The sequence below is a fragment of the Mobula birostris genome, chromosome 8 (genome assembly GCF_030028105.1).
Source record: "Mobula birostris isolate sMobBir1 chromosome 8, sMobBir1.hap1, whole genome shotgun sequence".
NCBI classification, from domain to species: Eukaryota; Metazoa; Chordata; class Chondrichthyes; order Myliobatiformes; family Myliobatidae; genus Mobula; species Mobula birostris.
This window is the reverse complement of record NC_092377.1, coordinates 164260696-164287029: the sequence shown is the minus strand read 5'-3', so window position 1 is coordinate 164287029 and position 26334 is coordinate 164260696. Positions and strand designations below refer to the sequence as shown.

General features: G+C 45.2%; 1 protein-coding gene across 5 annotated transcripts in view; it reads left to right on the top strand.

The window, feature by feature from the left end:
* LOC140201918 (calsenilin-like) overlaps positions 1-26334 on the top strand; it is a 136687-nt gene that overhangs the window by 77039 nt on the left and 33314 nt on the right. For all 5 annotated transcript variants that reach the window (XM_072266716.1, XM_072266717.1, XM_072266719.1 and 2 more), the window contains one exon: positions 19915-20039. In XM_072266716.1, the coding sequence (XP_072122817.1) occupies positions 19915-20039 (125 nt within the window). The remainder of the gene's footprint in view (positions 1-19914; positions 20040-26334) is intronic.

Sequence of the window (26334 nt, the reverse complement as noted above, 5' to 3'; positions counted from 1 at the left end):
AGAGAGGGTATAGTAACAGAGGCTGGAAGGTGATAGGTGGATCCAGTTGAAGAGGGGTGATAGGCAGATGGAGGAAGGGAGAATAGGGATGGTGACGGAGGCTGGGAGGTGACAGGTGAATGGGACAAAAGGCCAGAGATGCTGTTGTTCTGTTGTTGTTGAAGAAGAGAGTCTGTCCTAGGTTTAGAGGACTGTACATGTGCACAGGATGGAGTGAGGCTTGTTTTGCTGTTGTTGTTTCATTGCTTGTTGTGTTCTGTGTTGTTCTGAGAAGCTTTGTGGGTGCCGGAATGCGTGGCCTCGTGTGTGCTGGCTGTACACGCAAACAACACATTTTGCTGTAGGTTTGGATGGATAAACTTGAATGTTGAATCTTGGCCCATTACCTTCTCCCTTATTTCCACCAACACACACCAGATTCCACCACCGCACCTCTGCTGGAGATCACTTGCAGTGCCCAGTTTACCTAGCACCCCATATTTGGAACGTGGGTGGAAACTGGAGCATGCGGGGCTTTGAAATCTCAGACTCCTGTGGCACTGAACATTGCGGACAACAAGACCCCATCACACAGTGCACATAGTCTTTCCTCCCACTGCATCTAGCACTAGATCGGTCAAGGGACATGGGGAAGAAGGTAGAACAGGGCATTGAATTTGGACAATCAACCACAATGATATAGAAGGACTGAATGGCCTGCTGCTACTGATATTCTTGGGTTGGTATTTGATAGTAACAACAGCTCTGTGGTCAGGATTTTTTGGAGAAGCTTTCATAGGGATGAAGATTCTTGAGAAGGTGATTAAGAAGGTTGACGAGGGCAGGGTGGTAGACCTCACCCTTATGTACATTGGTAAGGTATTTGACAAAGGTCCACATGGCACGATGGTCCAGAAGGTGAAGTTGTCCAGAATCCAAGGGAGCCAGCTAATTGGATCCGAAGTTGGCTCATGATGGAAGGATGCTTGTCTGATTGGAAGTCTATGACCAGCGGTGTCCCACAGGGATCAGTTCTGGGATCCTTGTTATTTGTGACTAAGCATTAATGTAGATTAGTTTTATCTGTCACATAAACATTGAGACATGGAAGCACACAGTGAAAAGTGCCGTTTACATCAACAACCAACACGGTCTAAGGATGTGCTGAGGGGAGCCATAAGTGTAACTGTGCCTCAACATAGCACATCTACAACTCACTAACCCTAACCCGTACGTTTTTGGAATGTAGGAGCAAACACACGTGGTCATGGGGAAGACATACAAACTCCTTATAGACGGTGGCGGGATTCCAACCTCCATTTTACAGCTGGGTGCTGTACAGCGATGGGCTAATCGCTTATGATGTACATTAGTGAGCTGGAGGGACGATTAACAAGTCTGCAGATGATATAAAAATTGGTGATGGTGTGGGCAGAGTGCAGGATTCTCTGAGGATACAGAAGGTTATAGATCAGGAGGAAGGCTGAGCAGAGTATTGGAAGATGGGACTTCACTCTGACAAATGTGAGATTTTGGGAAGTCAGAAAGGGGTTGGAATATGCTCAGTGGCCACTGTTATGCTCCTCTTGTACTTAATAAAATGGCCACTGAGTGTATGTTCATGGTCTTCTACTGCTGAAGCCCATTCACTTCAGAGTTTGATGTGTTGTGCTTTCAGAGATGCTCTTCTGCACACCACTGTTGTAACGTGTGGTTATTTGAGTTACTGTCACCTTCCTGTCAGCTTGAACCAGTCTGGCCCTTCTCCTCTCACCTCTCTCATTAACAAGGTGTTTTCACCCACAGAACTGACACCCACCGGATGCTTTTTGTTTCTTGCACCATTCTCTATGAACTCTAGAACAGGAGTTTCCAACCTGTGGTACGTGGACCTCCTCGGTTAATGGTAGGGGTCCATGACATTAAAAAGGTTGGGAACCCCTGCTTCAGAGACTGTTGTGTGTGAAAATCCCAGGAGATCAACAGTTTCTGAGATACTCAAACCACTCCATCTAGCACCAACAATCATTCCCTGGTCAAAGTCACTTCCCCATTCTGATGTTTGCCCTGAACAAAAACTGAACCTCTTGCCATGTCTGCATGCTTTTCTGCATTGAGCTGCTGCCATGTGATTGGCTGTGTTTTGATCTCTGATTAATTTCTGATCCTTAGGGTTCTTCGGGGAGTCAGGAATGACAAGTAATCTTAGCTCCAAGATTTCGGTTTATTTTTGGAGTACAAGCAAACATACAAATACTAAGCAAACTAAATAAACAGCTGCGAAGTGATGCTAGGATTTGTAAGACAAAAGAATAAAAGAATGCCAAAATGGCACTTCTAAAAAACTAACACTTTTATAGATAAGATAAAATTCCTTAGAATGGAGTGAATGAATTAGTAGGCTACATAATTAAAACAATTACACCATGTGAGTAATGCGCCAATGAAAAATTAGAAAGATAATAAACCGTTAGTTTAGCTGCTATACCACTTTCTGCCGGTGACTGTGAAAAATACATGAGTTTGTTAAAAAGTACAAATCTTATATAAAGTATTATTTTAAAAAGTGGTTTCCAGCAGTTGATTAGATTTATGCATCATTGAGCAGAAGTACTGGTGTACATAATAAAGGAGCCACTGAGATCACGTAGGAACGTTAATGAACAGACCGACCTCGGGGTTTAAGTAGATAATATCATGAAAGTCAGACCACAGGGACAGAGGGTGGTGATGAAGCCACATGGCATGTTTGTCTTCAAAGGCCAGGGCACAGAATGTAGAGATTGTCAAGATTGGGATGTAATGTAATGTTACAGCATTACAAAGCACTTGTTGGGTTATGATGTTTTTAATCCAAGGTTTGCTCAGAAGTCAGGATCGTAAATCTTGCTGCTTCCCAATCATTTTATTAAGCGCAAATAGAACTTTAGTGGAGAGGAGAAAAAAAAAGCACAAAGCAGGGAGAAGAAAATCTCTCAAGCCAACATCTTCTGCTCTCCTTATACCATAGAATGGCAGACATTCCAATCAAATTTGTAGATAAGTTAGCTCATCAAATTGCCCCTGTTCAAATAATGTGCTACCCAAGAAGCTTCCAGAATAATACAAAGAACTGTAGCCACTGGGGGGCACACTGAACAATTGTCTATACATGGGTAATTGTAGAAAATCTGGGCGGGCATAAGAAAGTTAAACTGCAAATAAAATAACAATTTTACAGTGAAATCCAACACACTGCTTACACTACACCCGGAGTATTGTGCACAATTCTGGTCAGCACACTGTAGGGAGGATGTGACTGCACTGGACAGAGTTAAGAGGAGTTTCACTGGATTGTTGCCTGGATTGAAGGACTTTAATCGTAAGAAAAACTTGGGTAGACTGGGCTTGTTTTCTGAGGGACGAATAAAATGCTGAAGGGATGTACTTGTTATGAGGTAAATTAAATCCTAATAGGAAAAATGCAAGGAGATTTTTTCCACTGTGGTTGGGGTAGACTACAATGAGAGGTCAAAGGTGAAAGGTGAAACATTTAACCTGAGGGAGATCTTCTTCACCCAGAGAGTAGCGCGAGTGTAGAACAGGCTGCCAGTGGAAGTGGTAGAAGTGGGTTTGAATTAAACATTTATGAGAAGTTTGGATAAGCACATGGATGGGAGGGGTATGGTCCAGGTGTGGGTTAATGGCGCTAGGCAGAATAATGGTTAGGCACAGACTAGACGGGCCGAAGGGCCTGTTTCTGTGCAGCACTGCTCAATGTCTGTATGGCTCGGAGTAGATAGGTGATAATTTTCCTGTGGTAAGGGCTTAAAAAACAAAAAGGTATAGCATAGGTTTTACGTTGTGAGGAAGGGGGTACAAGGGATGAGGTTTTTTTCACAGAGAATGGTTAATATCTGGGGCTTGCTGCCAGAGAATGTGGTGGAACCAGAAGCAGACGCTGCTTGTAAGAGACGTTTAGTCAGACACTTCAATAGGCAAGGCATGGAAGGTCATGGATCTAATAATGTCCCTAACTCCCGTACTCAACACTCTGATTTATGAAGGTTATGGCCTTCAGAAATCAATGTATTGAGTACAGCAGTTGGAATGTTATGATGAAGTTGTATAAGAAGTTGGTGATGCCAAATTTGGAGTATTGTGTGCGATTTTGGTCACCTGCCTACAGGAAAGATATCAATAAATTTGAAAGCGTGTAGAGAAAATTTACAAGGATGTTGCCAGGACTTGGAGGACCTGAGTTATAAGGAAAGGTTGAACAGGTTAGGATTTCATTCCCTGGAGCGTGGGAGAATGAGGGGAGATTTGATAGGGGTATACAGAATTATGAGGGGTATAGATAGGGTAAATGCAGGCAGGCTTTTTCCACTAAGGTTGGGTAAGGTCATGGGTTAAGGGTGAAAGGTGAAATAATTAAAAGAAACATGAGGAGGAACTTCTTCACTCAGAGGGTGGTGAGAGTGTGGAATGATCTGCCAGTGGAAGTGGTGGATGGGGGTTTGGTTGCAACATTTGAAAGAAATTTGGACAGGTACATGGATGGAAGGGGTATTGTGGGCTATGGGTCAATGAAGTGGGGCAGAATAACAGATTAGATGAGCTAAAAGGGCCCGCATCTTTGACGTGCTTCTCTATGACTCTAATGTGAGCAAATGGGCATGGGAATGTGGGGCTGAATGGCCTAGATTGGTGCTGTGTGGCTCTGTGATGGGATTGTGGGGCTGAATGGCCTAGCTTGGTGCTGTGTGGCTCTGTGATGGGATTGTGGGGCTGAATGGCCTAGCTTGGTGCTGTGTGGCTCTGTGATGGGAATGTGGGGCTGAATGGCCTAGCTTGGTGCTGTGTGGCTCTGTGATGGGATTGTGGGGCTGAATGGCTAGCTTGGTGCTGTGTGGCTCTGTGACTCCAAAGAAGAAATCAATTTGATGCAGTCCTCTGCTCCTCACATCTATCTCATTTGGCCCTTCAAACAGAAGGCAGAGGCCGAAATTACACAGGCTCTGTCTCTTGCTCCTTCCTCAAGGGGTGTTTTCCAGTCACCTTTCGCCAGCCCCACCCCTGCACCAGGCAGCTCAGGTCCAGAGGCAGGTTGGCACCTGCCAACGGTCCAGTTCCACCCACCAAAGCCCTGCTGGGACTTGGACGGTCACCCCACTCCCGTCCCAGAGCCCACCACTGACTCCTGTCACAAGGGAGTTTCTGCCCGAACGCAGAGCTGTCCTGCAGGGAGCCAAGCAATAAAGAGGATTCTCACACAAAACTCAGCAGGCCAGGCAGCATCTATGGAAAAGAGTAAACAGTCAACGTTTCAGGCCAAGACCCTTCTTCAGGACTCAAGAAGATTAGTCACATGTACATCGAAACACACAGTGAAAATGCATTGTTTGCGTTAATGGCAGACACAGTCCGAGGATGTGCTGGGGGCTGCCCACAAGTGTCCCCAACATAACATGCCCACAACTTATTAACCCTAACCTGTACATCTTTCAAGTGTGGGAGGAAACCAGAGCACCCGGAAGAAGGCAAAATGCTGGAGGAACTCAAAATCTGTGGGGATGAATAAATAGTTGACGTTTCAGGCTGAGACCCTATATCAACCCACCTGGGGCATGGGGAGAACATACAAACACAAATTCAAGTTCAGATTCACTTATTGATCACATGTATATCGAAACATGCAGTGAAATGTGTCATTTGCATTAACAACCAACACGCCCAAGGATGTACTGGGGGCAGCCCGCAAGTGTCTCCTCATGTCTGGGTGTTAAGAATAGAATATAAAAGCAAGGATGTAATGTTGAGGATTTATAAAGCAACAGTGAGGCCTCGCTTGGAGTATTGTGAGCGGTTTTGGGCCCCTTATCTAAGAAAGGTTGTGCTGATGTTGGAGATGGTTCAAAGGGGGTTCACAAAAATTATTCCAGGATTGAAAGGCTTGTCATATGAGGAGTGTTTGACGGCCCTCGGCCTGTATTCACCGGAATTCAGAAGAATGAAGGGTGACCTCATTGAAACCTATCGAATGTGGAAAGGCCTCTATACAGTGGATGTGGAGAGGATGTTTCCAATGGTGGGGAGTCTATGACCAGAGGACACTGTCTCAGAATACAGGGGTGTCCTTTTAGAACAGAGATGAGAGGAATTTCTTTAGCCAGAGAGTGGTGAATCTGTGGAATTCGTTGCCAAGGGCAGCTGTGGAGGCCAAGTCACTGGGTATATTTAAAGCAGAGGTCGATAGATTCTTGATTGGTCAGGGCATGAAGGGATACGGGAAGAAGACAAGAGATTGGTGCTGAGAGAAAAATTGGAACAGCCATGATGAAATGGTGGAGCAGATTGATGGGGCAAGTGGCCTAATTCTGCTCCTATATCTTATGGTCTAATGGTTTAACACCGTGTTTGGCAAAATGACACAAGTAATAAGAACAGCAACAAAATAAAAGCACAATAAATCCTTTCCCTCCCTCCTACCCACCCACAAAAAGTGTTATTCATTATGCCATCTTTTCAGGAATTAAATTAATATAAATAATGCAATTTAGTGCAGGGGCCTGCGCTCAACCAAATGTATATGTCCTTTTTTTTTAGTTATCTCCATTAGTTGCTTAAGACAGATTTGAGGCGTTTCACTGCACATTAGAAAGCTACTGTATGTTAGAAGATGCCTTTTCAATTCAAGTTTAATTGTCATTTTAAGACTACATGAATACTCATGAATACAGCCAAACGAGACACTGTTACTACAGGGTCAAGTTACAAACCACAGCACAGTCACGTACAGCAAAAGCACGCGTTAGATACACACAAAAGAATAGTATCACAATCACACAATAAAAGAGTGGCAAAAAAGCTCGCGCCATCGATCCACAGTTGACTACAATAGAGCCCGACTCCTCCAGCCTGAACACCGCTCCCCACTGCACTTCACCACTCCCCCAGGCACTGCGGCTTGAGGCCCAGTCCACACACACATGTCTGAGAGCCCATGCAGAATATCAGAGAGAAAGATACAACCACTCTAAGTACCTATTGAAATATTCTGTCAACCACAATACCGCCCCCCCAGTGGAGTGCAACAGCCCCGATGTCCCCCCCACCACAGCGATACCACAGCTTGAGGCCCAGTCCTCACATATATAAGATAACAAGCCCATATAGAATATCAGTCAAAAATACAACCACACAAAATATACATGTATATAGCCCAGACCCTTTGTCCATTGAAAGTTATCAGATGGTATAAGTGTATGTGCTGTCACAAGAGGCTGGATAAACTTGGGTTGTTTTCTCTGGAGTGGAGGGGAAATCTGATACAGGTTTACAAAATTGTGAGAGGCACAGATAGAGTGGACAGAGACCTTTGGATAGGCACATGGGTGTGAGGAAGATGGAGGGATACGGACATGGTGCAGGTAGGAGGCATTAGTGTTGGGGTGTTTTTGGTCTGGTTTTTCACTGTTTCAGCACAACATTATGGGCTGAATGGCCTGTTCCTGTGTTCTATGTTCTAAGTGTTGGTGGATTCTTGTGCAGAGTTCAACTGAAATCATTTTTGTGTCAGTGGTGCAGTGGATATTTAAACAATGCTTTCAAGTCTGAGGACCCATTTCTAGATGAGGAAAAGCTTCGTTTGGCCAGAAGGTGCTGAATCTGCAGAGGATGCATCATTGGGAATATTAAACATGGAGGTTGATGGGTTCTTGCTTAGTCGGATGACAGAAGTTTACAGGGAGATGGCGGGAGAATGGGGTTGAGAGGAATAATAAATCAGCCATGACAGAATGGCAGAGCAGACTTGATGGGCTGAATGGCCTAATTCTGATCCTGTGTCTTATGGTTTTATGCACACTTGAAGACACCGGTAGGAATCGAACCCTGCTTACTATGAAAATGGCACACCAGCAGTTACACTACCGTGCTGTCTGTGCACTGTCCACTGATTCCCATCTTCCTCCTCCTGCCTGGCCCAACAGCACACCAAAATGCAACCTGTTTTCACCCACCCCTTTAACCCGCTGTATCACTCTGTGACCCGATCAGTACTGGGCCGGTTCCATGGTGTTGTGGTTCAGAGGCTGACACGGTGACTTTGATGTGTGAATGATCTGCCCCAGCAGATGCTCAGCCCTTCTTCACTTCATCCGCAAGAGAAGCCACGTAGTGAGTCTTGTTGTGTATTTAATGTTACAGTAATATTTGAGTTGGCACGTGGCCAAGTGGTTAAGGTGTTTGTCGAGTGATCTGAAGATCGCTAGTTCGAGCCTCAGCTGAGGCAGCGTGTTGTGTCCTGGAGCAAGGCACTTAACCACACATTGCCCTGCGATGACACTGGTGCCAAGCTGTATCGGCCCTAGTGCCCTTCCCTTCGACAACATTGGTGTCGTGGAGAGGGGAGACTTGCAGCATGGGCAACTGCTGGTCTTCCATACAACCTTGCCCAGGCCTGCGCCCTGGAAACCTTCCAAGGTGCAAATCCATGGTCTCACGAGACTAACGGATGCCTATATAATATCTGAGTGGTATTGTTCAGTACTGTGTAAAAGTCATAGGCACATATATATAGCTAGGATACATAAGAATTTTGCACGGCACCACAGTAATTTTATGTCTTGCAGTGTACTGCTGCCGCAAAGAAAAACAAATTTCATGACATATGTGAGTGATGATAAACCTGACTCTGATACAAGTCTCCATTGTGGACTGAGAGTGGGAAGGGGAACAGGGAGAGGGGAATCTTGGTTGGGAAAGGGGAAGGGAGAGGGGAGAGAGCAGGGAGCACCAGAGAGACATTCTGTAATGATCAATAAACCGATTGTTTGGAATCAAATGACCTTGTCTGGTGACTCAGGGCTGGGTATGTCAGGCACCCACACCACTCTGTACCCCAGCACACCTTCTCTGCCACCTGTCCCATGCCCCTCCCACAGCACTCCAACCTCACCATTCCCAACATCCTTTGTTCCTGCCAGATTGACAAACGCGTTCTCTGCTCCATGCTGACAAATTCAGTTCTGTGCAAAAGTCTTGGGCACCCTAGCTACTGTATATATATATGCCTAAGACTTTTGCATAGTACTGTAAATATATTGTTTAATTAAGCATTCTTTGCTGTGTACATAATTCATTATGGGTTGTGTGTAAAAGTATGTAAATAGCATACGTCAGCATGCCACCACGTCATATGAGCATGTCTCACTAAGATTAAAAACAAAACGTACACGTTCTCCCAGGCTCCCTTCTTTTTCTTTCAATTAGTTTTATGTTTTGGAGTTAGGAAGCATTACAAGTCCATATCTCACAAGGTCAAAACAAGGCAGGGATTAGATTACTAGCACTAACACAGCAGGAGCAGGGAGGAGGAAAAAAATATAAACATGAGACTCTGCAGATGCTGGAAATCCAGAGCAACACACACACAGACTGTTGGAGGAACTCAGCAGTTCAGGCAGCATCTATAGAGATGAATAAACAATCAACATTTCATGCTGAGACCTTTCGTCAGGACAGGGAAGAAAGGGGGAAGAAACCAGAATAAGAGGGTGTTGGGAGATGAAGGAGTACAAGCTGGAAGGTGTCAGGTGAAACCAAGTGAGGGGGGGAGGTGGGTGGGTGGGTGGGGTAGGGAGTGATGAAGTAAGAAGCTGGGGGTTGATAGGTGGAAGAGATTAAGGGCTGAAGAAGAAGAAATCTGATTGGAGTGGAGAGTGGACCATGGGAGAAAGGGAAGGAGGAGGGGTGCCAGAAGGAGGTGGTGGGTAGATGAGGAAAGGAAGGGGAAAGGGGTGGGGGAACCAGAATGGGTAATGGAAAAAGAGAGAAGGAGGAGGGGGGAGAAATTGACGTTCATGCCTTCAGGTTGAAGGCTACATGGACGGAATATGAGGTGTTGCTCCTCAAACCTCAGAGTGGCCTCATCATGGCAGAAGAAGAAAAATATGTTTGAGAAAAACCATCATTATCACTTTTCTGGATAACATGCAGGCTAATATAATGGAGGGAAGAGCCTTGACTTCAGGGAGACTCCACTCCTGAAGCCATAATTGTTCTTTGACCTTCTGTTGTCAAGCTAAGTTATTTTGTATTTCAAGCTAGTTAAACACAGGTCCAGAAGAGGTTTATGAGACTGATCCCAGGAGCAAAAGAGTTAACATACAAGATGTGTTTGACTGCTCTGGGCCTGCTCTCACTGGAGGTTAGAAGAATGGGAGGATTGAAAAGCCTAGACAGAGTGGATGTGGAGCAGATGTTTCTTACAGTGGGGAAGTCTAGGACTAGAGGGCACAGCCCCAGAATACAAGGATGTCTCTTTGGAACAGAGATGTGGGGGACTTTCTTTAGCCAGAGGGTGTTGAATCTGTGAAATTCATTATCACAGGGGGCTGTGGAAGCCAAGTCATTGGATATATTTAAAGTGGAGTTTGACAGATTATTGATTACTCAGGGCATCAAAGGTCATGGGGAGAAGGCAGCAAAATGGGATTGGGAGGGATGGTAAATCAGCCATGATGGAATGGTGGGGCAGACTCGATGGGCCGTATGGCCTAATTCTGCTCCTATGTCTTATGGTCTTACAGGATCAACAGAAATTTGAGAGTCAACTTTGTAAGTTCAGGAGTAGATTCTGTCGTTTTATTTTTTGGAAATGACATGCTAACATTTCATTTGCCTTCCTCACTATTGTGTCAACTGACAAGTTAACCTTTAGGGAATCATGCACTGGGACTTCCATGTCCCTTTGCAGTTCTGATTTCCCGATTTGCTCCCCGTTTAGAAAATAGACTACGCCTTTATTCCTTCAACCAAAATGTATGACCATCCACTTCCTGGCATTGTATTCGATCTGCCACTTCTTTGCCCATTTCCTAATCTGTCTAAGTCCTTATGCAGACTCACTACCTCCCCAACGTCATTGTCCAGCAGCCCAATAGCCACCCTTGCTTCTCTTTATATAACTGAAGAAACTTTTGGTGTCCTCGTTTACATTTTTGGCTAGATAACTTTCACATTTAATCTTTTTCTCTCCTTATTGTGTTTTTAGTTACATTATTAGTTTTCAAAACCCTCCCAATTCTCCAGCTTCCCACTAATTTTTGCTATAATGCATCCCTTTTTTTTTTTGCTTTTATGCTGTCTTTGACTTCCCTTGTCAGCTACGGTTGCCTCATCCTTCTTCTTTGGGATGAACTAATCTGCATCTTCTGAATTATTCCCAGAAATGACAGCAACTGCTGTTCTGTCATCATCCTTGCTAGTGTCCCCTTCCAATAAATGTTGGCAGCGTCATTTCCTGTCATGCCTCTGTAGTTCCTTTTATTCCACTGTAATACTGATATATCCAATTTTAGCTTCTCCCTATAAAACTGAAATGCGAATTATATCATCGTATGATCATTTTCTCCTAAGGGTTCCTTTACCTTAAGCTTCCTAATCAAATCTGTTTCAGATACTCGACACCCAATTCTGAATTGCCTTTTCCCTAGTGGGCTCAATGGCAAGCTGCTTTAAAAAGCCATTTTGTGGGCATTTTACAAATTCTATCTCTTGGGATCCAGCACCAACCTAACTTTCCCAACCTTCCTGCATATTGGTTGTATATGTGTACAATGCAACTTCAAATCATCGATGAAAATAAACAAAGATGAAATACCAAGATGACAATGAACTTGATAATGAAATCCCACACAACCATCATAATGTTCCCTTTTTACATTCTTTCTTCTATCTCTCAGATCCTGGCTTCTGTTCAGAGGTCTGTATATAAATCCTGTTGGGGTCTTTTTACCCTTGCATTTTCTTAACTCTAGCCCAGGGGTTTTACACCTTCTAATTCTATGTCACCACTTTCTAATGATCTGATTTTTATTTTTTACCAACAAAGCCAACAAGAGGCTTATTATATGAGGAGCACTTGATGGCTGTAAGACAGGTTTTTAGATTTACCATTACCTGTATCAGGATTCCTTTTAGTGCTTCTCAGGGTAGCCATAACTATAACTATCACTTTGAAAGATCCGACTGAATAAAGTTAAAATTTCAAAGTTTAAGTCGGGAAAGGGAGAAATTAAAGGCAGACAGAAAGACAGCTGTGATGAAATGATGGAGCAGACTTGATGGGCCAAATGGCCTAATTCTGTCCCTATATCTTGTGGTCTTATGATGTTATAAAACCAGTCCCTCTGCCTACCTGACTGCCCTTTCGATACAAGGTGTATCCTTGGAGATTTAGCTCCCAGTTGTGATCTTCTTTCAACCATGACTCAGTGATGCCCACAATGTCATACCTGTAATCTCTAACTGTGCTACAAGATCATCTACTTTATGGTATGCTGTGTGTATTCAAATATAACACCTTCAGTTCTGAATTCACCACCTTCTTTTCAATTTTGTCTCCATGTTGCCTGAAGTTAAATTCTTATCTCTTTCTAATCTCAAATTTCTGTAACCACTCCTGCCCTTTTACTTTATCCATTCAGACCCTCTCATATTGCTCCCCTTCTGTGAAATATTTCCCCCTCTTTTCCCTTATCTTCCATTCCCCACTCTGGCCTCTGACCTCTTCTCAGCTGCCTATCACCTCCCCCTGGGTCTCCTCCCCCTTCCCTTTCTCCCATGGTCCACTATCCTCTCCTATCAGATTCCATTCTCTCCAGCCCTTTACCTTTCCCACCCATTTGGCTTCACCTATCATCCTCCAGCTATCCTCGTTCTCCTCCCCCACCTCTTTTATTTCGGCCTCTTCCCCATTCCTTTCCAGTCCTGAAGAAGCATCTCGGCCCAAAACATCGGCTGTTTATTAATTTCCATTGATGCTGCCTGACTTGCTGAGTTTCTCCAGTATTTTGTTTATGTTGCTTATCATGCTTTTCCAATCTGCTGACCCTCCCTCCCCAACATTTGGTTTAAAGCCCTATGCACTGCCCTAGTTATGTGATTCACCAGGACCCTAGTCCCCCCATAGCTCAAGTGGGGCCCATCCCATTGGAACAGCTCCCACTCTCCTCAATACTGCTACCAATGTCCCATGAATAGAAAACCATTTTCTCCCACACTAATCCTTGATCCATGCATTTAACTCTCTGGTTGTATTAACCCTGAACCAATTTACACGTGGCTCAGGTAACAATCCGGAGATTATTATCTTTACTGATTGGAAATGGTTTACCTTTAATGTTACAAGGGACGAGCCCCTGAACCAGCTGCTCATACAATCATCCACCACCCGCTCCCAGCACTTCACGTGGTGTTTCATCTTCACTGTAACTTTGAGAAGTCTCTGCATGCCCTGAAAAGCCTCAATGCTGACAGTATCTTTTGTTGGTTCGTTCATTATGTGCCGTATTGTATGACGTGAGCGATCATGGCCATGATTGCTCTTGGCATATTTTTCTACAGAAGCTGTTTACCACTGCCACCTTCTGGGCAGTGTCTTTACAATACGGGTGACCCCAGCCATTATCAATACTCTTCAGAGATTATCTGCCTGGTGTCAGTGGTCACGTAACCAGGACTTGTGATCTGCACCAGCTGCTCGTACGACCATCCACCACCTGCTCCCATGGCTTCACATGACCCTGATCGGAGGCTAAGCAGGTGCTACACCTTGCCCAAGGGTGACCTGCAGGCTAGCAGAGGGAAGGAGCACCTTACACCTCCTTTGGTAGAGATGAATCCCCACCCCACCACCCAGTGGATAGTATCACAGAACCATTTAGCATAGAAACATGCCCTCCAGCCCAGTGAGTCCATTCCAGCCTTCAGCCACCGACACTAATCCGACTTCTTTTGTCCCCTACATTCCCATATACATTAGCGACAGCTTATAGAGTCACAGAGCACAGAAACAGGACCTTCGGCCTTTGATTAGCCAGGATGTCAAAGGCTAAGGGAAGAAGGCAAGAGGATGGGATTGGGACAGATAATATACTTACTTTACTTTGTTGTCACCAAACAATTGATACTAGAGCGTACAATCATCACAGCGATATTTGATTCTGCGCTTTGCACACCCTGGAGTACAAATTGATAGTAAATATTAAAAATTTAAATTAGAAATCATAAATAGAAAATAGAAAAATGGAAAGTAAGGTAGTGCAAAAAAACCGAGAGGCAGGTCCGGATATTTGGAGGGTATGGCCCAGATCCGGGTCAGGATCTGTTCAGCAGTCTTATCACAGTTGGAAAGAAGCTGTTCCCAAATCTGGCTGTACGGGTCTTCAAGCTCCTGAGCCTTCTCCCGGAGGGAAGAGGGATGAAAAGTGTGTTGGCTGGGTGGGTCGTGTCCTTGATTATCCTGGCAGCACTGCTCTGACAGCGTGCGGTGTAAAGTGAGTCCAAGGACGGAAGATTGGTTTGTGTGATGTGCTGGGCTGTGTTCACAATCTTCTGCAGCTTCTTCTGGTCTTGGACAAGACAACTTCCATACCAGGTTGTGATGCACCCGAGAAGAATGCTTTCTACGGTGCATCTATAAAAATTAGTGAGGGTTTTAGGGGACAGGCCAAATTTCTTTAGTTTTCTCAGGAAGCAAAGGCGCTGGTGGGCCTTCTTGGCAGTGGACTCTGCTTGGTTGGACCAAGTCAGGTCATTTGTGATATTGACCCCGAGGAACTTAAAACCTTTGACCTGTTCCACTTGCGCACCACCAATGTAAATTGGGTCGTGCGGTCTGCTACTCCTTCTGAAGTCAACAACCAATTCCTTCGTCTTGCTGACGTTGAGGGATAGGTTATTGTCTTCGCACCATGCCACCAGGTTCTTAATTTCCTCTCTGTACTCAAACTCATCATTACCCGAGATACGGCCTACAATTGTGTCATCAGCAAACTTATATATTGAGTTTGATGGAAACTTGGCTACACAATCATGGGTGTACAGTGAGTACAGCAGGGGGCTGAATACACAGCCTTGTGGAGCACCGGTGCTCAGAGTGATTGTAGAGGAGAGCTTGTCCCCTATTTTTACAACCTGGGTCCTGTCTGTGAGGAAGTTGAAGATCCAGCTGCAGATCTGAGTGCTAAGGCCCAGGTTCTGGAGCTTAAGAATCAGTTTATTTGGAATGATGGAATTAAAGGCAGAGCTGTAGTCAATGAAAAGGAGCCTTACCTATGCGCCTTTATTCTCCAGGTGTTCTAAGGAGGAATGTAGGGCCAGAGAGATGGCATCTGCCGTTGACCTGTTGCTCCGGTAGGCGAATTGCAAAGTGTCGAGGTTGACCAGTAGGCTGTGGTTGATGTGTGCCATAACCAATTGCTCAAAGCACTTCATAGCAATTGATGTCAGAGCCACAGGTCGATAGTCATTCAGGCATGCCACCTTGCTCTTCTTCGGCACCGGGATTATCGTTGCCTTCTTAAAACACGAGGGGATCTTAGACTGAAGCAAGGAGCAGTTGAAGATGTCAGCAAACATATCAACCTTGTTGGAGTGACAGAGAGGACTCGATGGACTGAATGGCCTAGTTCTACTCCTATGTCTTATGGTCTTATGCTCCTTACTGTTTGGTGCAAAGGAGTAACAGTGGTGACCTGACAGAGGTGTATAAGATGATGAAAGACATGGATGGAGTGGAGAGCCAGAGATTTTATTTCCCCAGGGCAGAAGTGGCTAATACACAGAGGCATAATTATAAATGTGAGGTGACTGGAGGAATGTACTGGGGGAGTGTTAGAGATATGTTCTTTACCCAGCGAGTGGTGAGTGTGTGGAATGTCCTGCCAGGAGTAGTTGAGGTGGATACATTGGGGGCATTTAAAAAACTCTTAGATAGGCTCATGGATGATAGAAAAATGGAGGGCTATATAGGAAGGACAGGTTGGATTGATCTTAGAGTAGGTTAAAAGGTTGGCACAACATCTCAGACTGAATGGCCTGCACTGTGCTTTATAGTTCGATGATTTAAGAAAATCGTCCTCATTCTGCTGACAGCTCATTCCTGGTTGGATGCCAGTGTGGTAACTAAACTGAAGCTCCTTGGCTGGAGTGCAGGTCCTCAGGAGTCAGCAGGACACTGTCTGGTCCCTCAGCCAGGACGCTGTCTGGCCCCACAGAATCAGCCAGGACACTGTCTGGCCCCACAGTACTCAGCCAGGACACTGTCTGGCCCCACAGAATCAGCCAGGACACTGTCTGGCCCCACAGTACTCAGCCAGGACACTGTCTCGTCCCACACCCTGTCTTGTAACTAGTGCTGTCAGATATTTCTTGATGTCATGTGGGTTGAATCAAACTGACTGTCTTGTTGGGACCTTAGAAGGAATCAAAGTTGAACTCTCACCAGAATTAAAGGTCTTCAGCCTTCTGTTTGTGATTCTTACACCGGACACCAAAGCACTGGCCACACCCACCCACAGTCCAGACCAGTGAGTGAGCCAGAGGTCAGATTACAGGCAAAAGCACACATTTCACAACATTTGTCGGTGGCCGGCACGGAAGTGTAGGGGTTATCGTGACGCTTTACAACACGCCATCTGTAAGATCAGGGTAGGGTATGGTCACTGCCACTGTTTGTAAGGAGTTTGTACGTTCGCCCCGTGACCACGTGGGTTTCCTCCGGGTGCTCCAGTTTCCTCCCACAGTCTGAAAACGTAAAGGTTGGTAGGTTAATTGCTCATTGTAAATTGTTCCGTGATTAGGCGAGCAGGAAATCGAGGGGTTGCTGGGAGGCGTGACTCGTAGGGCCAAAGAGGCCTATTCCGTGCTGTATCTGAACAATAAATAAAAATATACAGAGAAAAGTGTCATTCACAACAAATCAGTGAGGATCACCCCACAAATGTCACCCCACCACCCAAACAAGCAAGCATAGTGGTGTTAAACCACAAGGAAATAACAATCCTACATCTTTATCCAGCAGCACCTTTCCATTTTGTGCTCAGTGATATAGTTACTATCATATTAACAGTTAACATGTACACCTGTTGTGACGTTCATTGAGAGCCACAGGAAAGACACACAGCTGGTAAAAGTCTTTATTCAACGCACACATGAGCTGACAGTATTTTGAGTCACTCTGGAGAGAGACTTCCTGACCCAACATTACATCACATTTTTATATGCTAAAGATCAAAGGTAACAGCAGGGCAATTTCTATAGTTACAATGCATTCGTAATGCTTCCTTTGAGTTACATATAATTTTCAAACACCTAGATCTTCACATCAACACTCCAGACTTCCAAAATGACTGTTAACCACCTCTGCCTCGGAGCTGCAGTCATGCATATGCAGACATCTCAGGTCAATGGGGCGTTTCCTGTTTTGCAGTCGACCCCAGTCTGCAGCTCCAGGAAGACCATTGTACTGAGCTGCATTTTAAATTCAATCTACAATCCACATTCAGATCAGAAGACTGGTTGCTGTTGAAATTAATATTTGTTATATACTATAACTCCAGAATATGCCCTAACAAACCAACTACTCTGGGAACTTCACACGAGCATGGAATTTTGTTGCACCTTGGTGTATCCATGACAATAAATTAACCTGACTCTGAATCTAAATATGTAACTAAATGATATTCAACGATTCAGGAACAGCCTCCATCCTACCACCATCAGATTTCTGAATCATCTGTGAACCTGTGAACACCACCTCATTGTTTCCTTTATTTATTTTTGTAGTTTATAATAATTTTATGTCTTTGCACTGTACGGTTGCCGTCGAGCAACAGGTTTCACATCAGGGTAATAATAAATCGGATTCCGATCGTGCAGGTGATCTGATAGCTTATGAGATAGATTGAAAAGACAAGGTGCCGGGACCGGAGGCAAGATTTCTGCTCTCCGCTCTGCGTCTGTGGCTGTGGCCTGCTTCATCTGCTCCGGGCTTCGTGTTTATGGACTCACTTTCATTCTAAGTGTTATTTACTTACTTTTATTGTTTGCATGATTTGTTTTTTTTTCTCTCTCTTTCTCTGCACATTGGATGATCGATGGGCTTTCTTTTTATCGCAAACACGAGGAAATCTGCAGATGCTGGAATTTCAAGCAACACACATCAAAGTTGCTGGTGAACGCAGCAGGCCGGGCAGGATCTCTAGGAAGAGGTGCAATCGACGTTTCGGGCTGAGACCCTTCGTCAGGACGTTCTTTCAGTTAGTTCCGACGAAGGGTCTCAGCCTGAAACGTCGACTGTACCTCTTCCTAGAGATGCTGCCTGGCCTGCTGCGTTCACCAGCAACTTTGATGTGTGGCCTGCCTGTTCTATTGGGTTTCTTTGTTTTGTGTCCGCCTATAAGGAGACAAATCTCAAGTTTGCATATATTATACAAACTTTAATAATTGAATTGAATTGACTTTATTTCTTACATCCTTCACATACATGAGGAGTAAAAATCTTTACGTTACGTCTCCATCTAAATGTGCAATGTGCAATCATAGTAATTTATACTAAATAGAACAGTCAATGTAACAGAAATACACTCAAATCAGATAATAAATGTACTTTGAACTTTGAATTTCAATTAGACTATTCAATAGACCCCTACTACAATAAGGTTAGATTAGATTAGATTAGATTATGAGGACACGCAGCCCTCTTTTATTGTCATTTAGTAATGCATGCATTAAGAAATGATACAATATTCCTCCGGTGTGATATCACAGAAACACAGGACAGACCAAGACTGAAAAGCTAACAAAAACCACATAATTATAACATATAGTTACAAGAGTGCAATAATACCATAACTTGATGAAGAACAGGCCATGGGCACAGTAACAAAAGTTCAAAGTCTCTCGAAAGTCCCACATCTCACACAGAAGGGAGAAGGAAGGAAACTCTCCCTGCCATGTCCAACCACAGTCCGACTCTGAGTCGGATCCTAGATCTCACATTTTACCTCACTATGGCCTTGCACTTTATTGTCTACCTGCAGTGCACTTTCTCTGTAACTGTAACACTACCTTCTGTATTCTGTTACTGTTTACATCTGCACAACCTCAGTGTACTGATGCAGTGAAGTGATTTCTATGGATGGGATGCAAAGCCACTGTACCTGGGTACATGTGACAGTAATCCGGGCGGCAGTGTGGTGTAGTGGTTAGTGTAACACTTCCCAGCTCCGGCAATCAGAGTTCCGCGAGGTTTACCTGTATCGCCATTGAACTGAAGCTATGGCCTGCAACCTAACAGGCTACTGGATCGGTTGCAGCGAAGACTGGCCCCTGAATGTTATTTGCTTACTCTTAATGGTTGCACGGTTTGTTTTATTTTCTGTGCATTAAGTGTTCGATGGTCTTTTTTTTTAAATGGGTTCTATTGTGTTTCTTTGTTTTCTGGCCGCCGGTAAGGAGGTGAATTTCAAGGTTGTAAATAGTATCCGAACTTTGATAATAAATGTACTTTGAACGTTGAACCCTGTGACTGAGTGGGTTTCCCCTGGGTGCTCCAGATTTGAAAGAGGAACGGGTAGTAAGATGTGAGCACAAGGAATTCTGCAGAAGCTGGAAATTCAAGCCACACACAACAAAGTTGCTGGTGGACGCAGCAGGCCAGGCAGCATCTCAGTCCTGACGAAGGGTCTCGGCCCGAAACGTCGACTGTACTTCTTCCTAGAGATGCTGCCTGGCCTGCTGCGTTCACCAGCAACTTTGAAGATGTGAGCATGCGATGTTGGCATCAGAAGCGGTGGCAACCTTTGCAGCCTGTCCTTGGTTGGTCGTTAATGCAAACGACGCATCTCGCTGTACATTGCGACGTACACGTGACGAATAAAGCTTATCTTTCTTTAAAATAATCCAATTTACCAATGTACCGATTGACTGGACGCTTGGCCTCTCTGTCCAATCAATTGGCATCTCTTTAACGCATGTAGCGATATTTACTGGAGCGGCTTCTCGGCTGAGAGGAAAGTGCTGCTCTGTCGGGCTACAAGGCTGTTTGTGAGACTTGGAGTAGTGAGGGGTCACACCAGACTCAATTCTAGTCTTTCTTTGCAGACGACAGTGACATCGAGGACGAACTGTCAACGGTGCGTCATCAGCCGGAGGGTCTTGACGAACTACAAGCACGAACCAAGTTCTCCAGGAAAGAACTCCAGTCTCTGTACAGGGGCTTCAAGAACGTGCGTAAGCTCTGAATGGATTATCTGTGTGAAGGATCTAATTGTGTTGTCCCTTTTTGAAAGACCTTCCTCCATTCCAAATCAGTTTTGGACTGAGACCCTTCATCAGGGCTGGAGAGGAGGGGGGAGGAAGCCAGAATAGGAAGGTGGGGGGAGCGAGGAGGAGTGCAAGCTGGCAGGTGAAAGGTGAGACCAGGTGAGGGGCAAGGTGGGTGGATGGGAGAGCTGACTTGATAGAGGTGTGCAAGATGATGAGGCAGAGATAAGACTGCACAGCCAGAGACTTTTTCTCACAGGGAAAGATGGCTACTCTGAGAGGGAATTATTTTGAGGAAAGTATGGGGGAGGTGTAATGAGAGGTAGGTTTATTTTACATGGAGAGTGGTGGGTACATGGAACGCGCTGCCAGGGGTGGTGGTAGAGGCAGATATATTAGGGACATTTAAGAGACTCTTAGATAGGCACCTGGATGATAAAGAAACGGGGGGCTATGTGGGAGGGAAGGGTTAGATTGATCCGCAGTGGGCACATCTTGGGCTGAAGGACTTGTACTGTGCTGCAGATTTGATGTTCAATGTGACCAGTTTACACTGAACTTAATAAGAACTGTTTCCCTATATTTTTGTCTGGAACATCTGCCATATAACCATATAACAATTACAGCACGGAAACAGGCCATCTCGGCCCCTCTAGTCCATGCCGAACTTTTACTCTCACCTAGTCCCACCCACCTGCACTCAGCCCATAACCCTCCATTCCTTTCCTGTCCATATATCTATCCAATTTAACTTCAAACGACAACATCGAACCTGCCTCAACCACTTCTGCTGGAAGCTCGTTCCACACAGCTACCACTCTCTGAGTAAAGAAGTTCCCCCTCGTGTTACCCCTAAACTTTTGCCCTTTAACTCTCAAATCATGTCCTCTTGTTTGAATCTTCCCCACTCTCAATGGAAAAAGCCTAACCACGTCAACTCTATTGCCATCTCAATACTTATGTGTTATTGTGTTTTATTCTTTTTTTGGATTTGCATAATTTGGTGCCCTTTGCACATTGATTGTTTGTCTTTGCTTGCCCGCAGTTTTTCGTTTGATCTATTGTGTTTCTTGTCTTTGCTGTAAATGCCCGCAAGAAAATGAGCCTCGGGATAGTATGCGGTGACATGTGTGTACTCTGGCAACAAACTTACATTGAACTTTGAATATTGCTCAGCACTGATCTGCTCCCACAACCTGTGGACTCACTTTCAAGGACTCTTCATCTCAAGTTCTCGATATTTATTACTTTACATTTGTACTTGTTCATTTTGTCAACCTTTGCAAATTGATAGTTTGTCGTTCTTGTTGTGTACGGTTTTTCACTGATACTATTGTGTTTCTTTGTACTTACTGTGAATTCCTGCAAGAAAATGAACCTCAGGGTAGTATATTGTAACATAGAGTTTTGTGTAAAAATCTTAGGCACATACTGTATACATAGCTAGGGTGCCTAAGACTTTTGCACAGTACTATAATAATTTTATATATTGCCCTGTACTGCTGCTGCAAAAAAAAAACAAATTTCATGAGATATGTGAGTGATGATAAATCTGATTCTGATCTGGGTCTCTATTGTGGACTGAGAGTGGGAAGGGGGCAGGGAGAGGGGAATCATGGTTGGGAAAAGGGGAAGGGAGGGGGGAGGGAGCGGGAAGCACCAGAGAGACATTCTGTAATGATCAATAAAGCAATTGTTTGGAATCAGATGACCCCCACCCCCACCCCCAGCTCCTGGCATTCCTTCTCTGCCACCCGTCCCACACCCCTCGCGTAGCACTCCATTCTCGCCATTCCCAACATCCTTTTCTCTCGCCGGATGTACAAACTCGTTCTCTGCTCCACATTGACAAATACAGTGCTGTGCAAGACTCCAAGGTGTACGAGCTATATTTACATTACTTATGGAGATACAGTGTGGAATAGGCCGTTCTGGCCCTTCGAGCCGTGCTGCCCAGCAAACCCTGATTTAACCCTAGCCTAATCACAGGACAATTTACAATGACCAATTAACCTACCCACTGGTAGGTCTTGGGACTGCGGGAGGAAACTGGAGCACCCAGAGGAAACTCACGTGGTCACGGGGAGAACGAACAAATTTCTTACAGACGGCGGCTGGAATTGATCCGGGGTTACTGGGTAAAGGGTTGCGCTAACCACTACACTACATGCTGCCGCATATGTGCCTAAGACTTTTGCACATTATTTTGATAAGAAGTTGACTTGGAGCATTGTTTCCTGTAAGATCTCTGGTCTACTGTTCACTTACAGAACCTGCCAGGCTTATTAACATGCCAAGTATCTGTTGTGCTTCAGTACACTGCATTGTCCCATTGTATTTAAAACTCCCTCTGCAGTTCTCGCTGTCTCCCCCTCTATCAGCAGCCTTTCAGAGGGAATTCCCAAAGTCAACCACCATGGTTAGATTGGACCCTCCCATGGCAACGCGGCTGCAGTAACACACCGGTCCGAGTTTGTAATTACAGTGTGGCTCACACACAGGCAGTTTCCATTACATGTATAGATGGAGGAAGCTAAAATGGAAATATTAAACTGCCAGAATCAATCCATTTAAAAAGGAATAGTGAGCAATTGTGCAGTTTTGTTTCAGTCAGGTTCTGTTAACTAATCCATTTCCATTGAAGACTTCACTTCGTCTTGTTTGAGAAACTTATCTCTGTCTCTTTTCACCCTCTTCCTCTTTCTACCCTGAGATTCACTTTCTTGCGGGCATTCACAGTAGAACAGAGAAATCCAAAGGAATCATTAAAAAACTGCACGCAAAAAAAGCAACGAATGTGCAAAACGAAGACAAAGTGTGCAAACAAATAAATAATACTGAGCACATGAGCTGTAGAGCCCTTGAAAGTGAGCCTGTAGGTTGTGGAATCAGTTCAGTGCTGAGGAGAGTGAAGTTATCCACTCTGGTTCAGGAGCCTGATGGTTGAGGGGTAATAACTGTTCCTGAACCTGGTGGTGTGGGACCTGATGGTTGAGGGGTAATAACTGTTCCTGAATCTGGTGGTGTGGGACCTGATGGTTGAGGGGTAATAACTGTTCCTGAACCTGGTGGTGTGGGACCTGATGGTTGAGGGGTAAAAACTGTTCCTGAACCTGGTAGTGTGGGACCTGATGGTTGTAGGGTAATAACTGTTCCTGAACCTGGTGGTGTGGGACATGATGGTTTAGGGTAATAACTGTCCCTGAACCTGGTGGTGTGGGACCTGATGGTTGTAGGGTAATAACTGTTCCTGAACCTGGTGGTGTGGGACCTGATGGTTGAGGGGTAATAACTGTTCCTGAATCTGGTGGTGTGGGACCTGATGGTTGTAGGGTAATAACTGTTCCTGAACCTGGTGGTGTGGGACCTGATGGTTCATGGGTAATAACTGTTCCTGAACCTGGTGGTGTGGGACCTGATGGTTGAGGGGTAATAACTGTTCCTGAACCTGGTGGTGTGGGACCTGATGGTTGAGGGGTAATAACTGTTCCTGAATCTGGTGGTGTGGGACCTGATGGTTGAGGGGTAATAACTGTTCCTGAATCTGGTGGTGTGGGACCTGATGGTTGAGGGGTAATAACTGTTCCTGAACCTGGTGGTGTGGGACCTGATGGTTGTAGGGTAATAACTGTCCCTGAACCTGGTGGTGTGGGACCTGATGGTTGTAGGGTAATAACTGTTCCTGAACCTGGTGGTGTGGGACCTGATGGTTGAGGGGTAATAACTGTTCCTGAATCTGGTGGTGTGGGACCTGATGGTTGTAGGGTAATAACTGTTCCTGAACCTGGTGGTGTGGGACCTGATGGTTCATGGGTAATAACTGTTCCTGAACCTGGTGGTGTGGGACCTGATGGTTGTAGGGTAATAACTGTCCCTGAACCTGGTGGTGTGGGACCTGATGGTTGTAGGGTAATAACTGTTCCTGAACCTGGTGGTGTGGGACCTGATGGTTGTAGGGTAATAACTGTTCCTGAACCTGGTGGTGTGGGACCTGATGGTTGTAGGGTAATAACTGTCCCTGAACCTGGTGGTGTGGGACCTGATGTTTGTAGGGTAATAACTGTTCCTGAACCTGGTGGTGTGGGACCTGATGGTTGAGGGGTAATAACTGTTCCTGAACCTGGTGGTGTGGGACCTGATGGTTGAGGGGTAACAACTGTTCCTGAACCTGGTGGTGTGGGACCTGATGGCTGAGGGGTAGTAACTGTTCCTGAACCTGGTGGTGTGGGACCTGATGGTTGAGGGGTAATAACTGTTCCTGAACCTGGTGGTGTGGGACCTGATGGTTGTAGGGTAATAATTGCTCCTGAACCTGGTGGTGTGGGTCCTGATGGCTGAGGGGTAGTAACTGTTCCTGAACCTGGTGGTGTGGGACCTGATGGTTGAGGGGTAAGAACTGTTCCTGAACCTGGTGGTGTGGGTCCTGATGGCTGAGGGGTAGTAACTGTTCCTGAACCTGGTGGTGTGGGACATGATGGTTGAGGGGTAATAACTGTTCCTGAACCTGGTGGTGTGGGACCTATGGCTCCTGTACTTTCTTCCTGATGGCAGCAACGAGAAGAGAGCATGAGCAGGATGGTGAGGTCCTTGATGATGGATGCTGCTTTCTTGCGATAGTGCTCCATGTAGATGTGCTCAATGTGGGAGGGCTTTACCTGTGATGGACTGGACCGCATCCACTACTTTTTGTAGACTTTTCTGTTCAAGGGCATTGGTGTTTTTACACTAGGCTGTGACGATACCATACACCTACACTGACAGTACATACAGACACACACACTCTCTCTCTCTACACACATCTACACACCCAGACACATACTTCTACATACACACACACAGAGTAGATAAAGACACACACACACACTATATGTAAATCGACATAATCAATGTTTGAACACAATGAGATGGTCTGAAATGCCTGCTGCAACATGATAGCAGCATTTTAAATCTGAGTTGTGTGGCTCATGACTGAAGGTGACTGGTATATTGAGTAAATTTCCTGACCTTGCTGTCTGGGGAGGTTGGGAGAATTCCTGTGGTGCGTAATTGTTCCCAGCCCATTGAATCTGTGCCAGTCCCAACAACCCCATTCTCTCTTTCTGTAACTCTGCACATTATTCTCTCTCAAACACCTTTCCAGGTTCCTTTAGACAGCACACACGAGGAAATCTGCAGATGCTGGAATTTCAAGCAACATACATCAAAGTTGCTGGTGAACGCAGCAGGCCAGGCAGCATCTCTAGGAAGAGGTACAGTCGACGTATCGGGCTGAGACCCTTCGTCAAGACTAACTGAAAGAAGAGCTAGTAAGAGATTTGAAAGTTGGAGGGGGAGGGGGAGATCCAAAATGATAGGAGAAGACAGGAGGGGGAGGGATGGAGCCAAGAGCTGGACAGGTGATTGGCAAAAGGAATACGAGAGGATCATGGGACAGGAGGCCCAGGGAGAAACAAAAGGGGGGGGGGGGAAACCCAGAGGATGGGCAGGGGGTATCTTACTAGCTCTTCTTTCAGTTAGTCCTGACGAAGGGTCTCGGTCTGAAACGTCGACTGTACCTCTTCCTAGAGATGCTGCCTGGCCTGCTGCGTTCACCAGCAACTTTGATGTGTGTTGCGTTAGACAGTCCTGATTAATTCTGGTGCCATTACTTCAGCATATCCAAACTTCTCTCTACAGGCACAGTTGTGCAGTGGCAGCTCAGCGTTTTACACTACCAGTGACCCGGGTTCAATTCCCACACTGTGTGCAAGGGGTTTGTATGTTCTCTGCATGAATGTGTGGGTTTGTTTCTGGGGCTTCCCACAGTCCAAAGACCTGCCAGTTGGTGGGTTAATTGGTCATTGTAAATTACCCTGTGATTAGGCTAGGGTTAAACTGGGGCTCAGAAGGGCCTAATCCACACTGTATCCCAGTAAAAATAAGGAAACTTTTCCAGAACAACACAGAATATACTGGAGGAACTCAGCAACTCAGGGAGCTTCTAAGTCAAAGTCAAAGTAAATTTATTATCGAAGTGCATTCAGAAATACAACAGAATTTATGAAAAACTATATACAACAAGGACTGACAAACTATGGAGAGGAATAAATAATTTATGAAATCTATGGAGGAGAATAAACAGTCAATACTTCAGGCCTCCCCTCATCTCTTAATTCAGTCCTTTTGAAACATAACTCTTCACGCCTTGTCACTCGCAAAAAAATCCCTTTCCCCCACAGCCCGCTCTCCTCTCCTAACAGATTCCACCTTCTTCAGCTC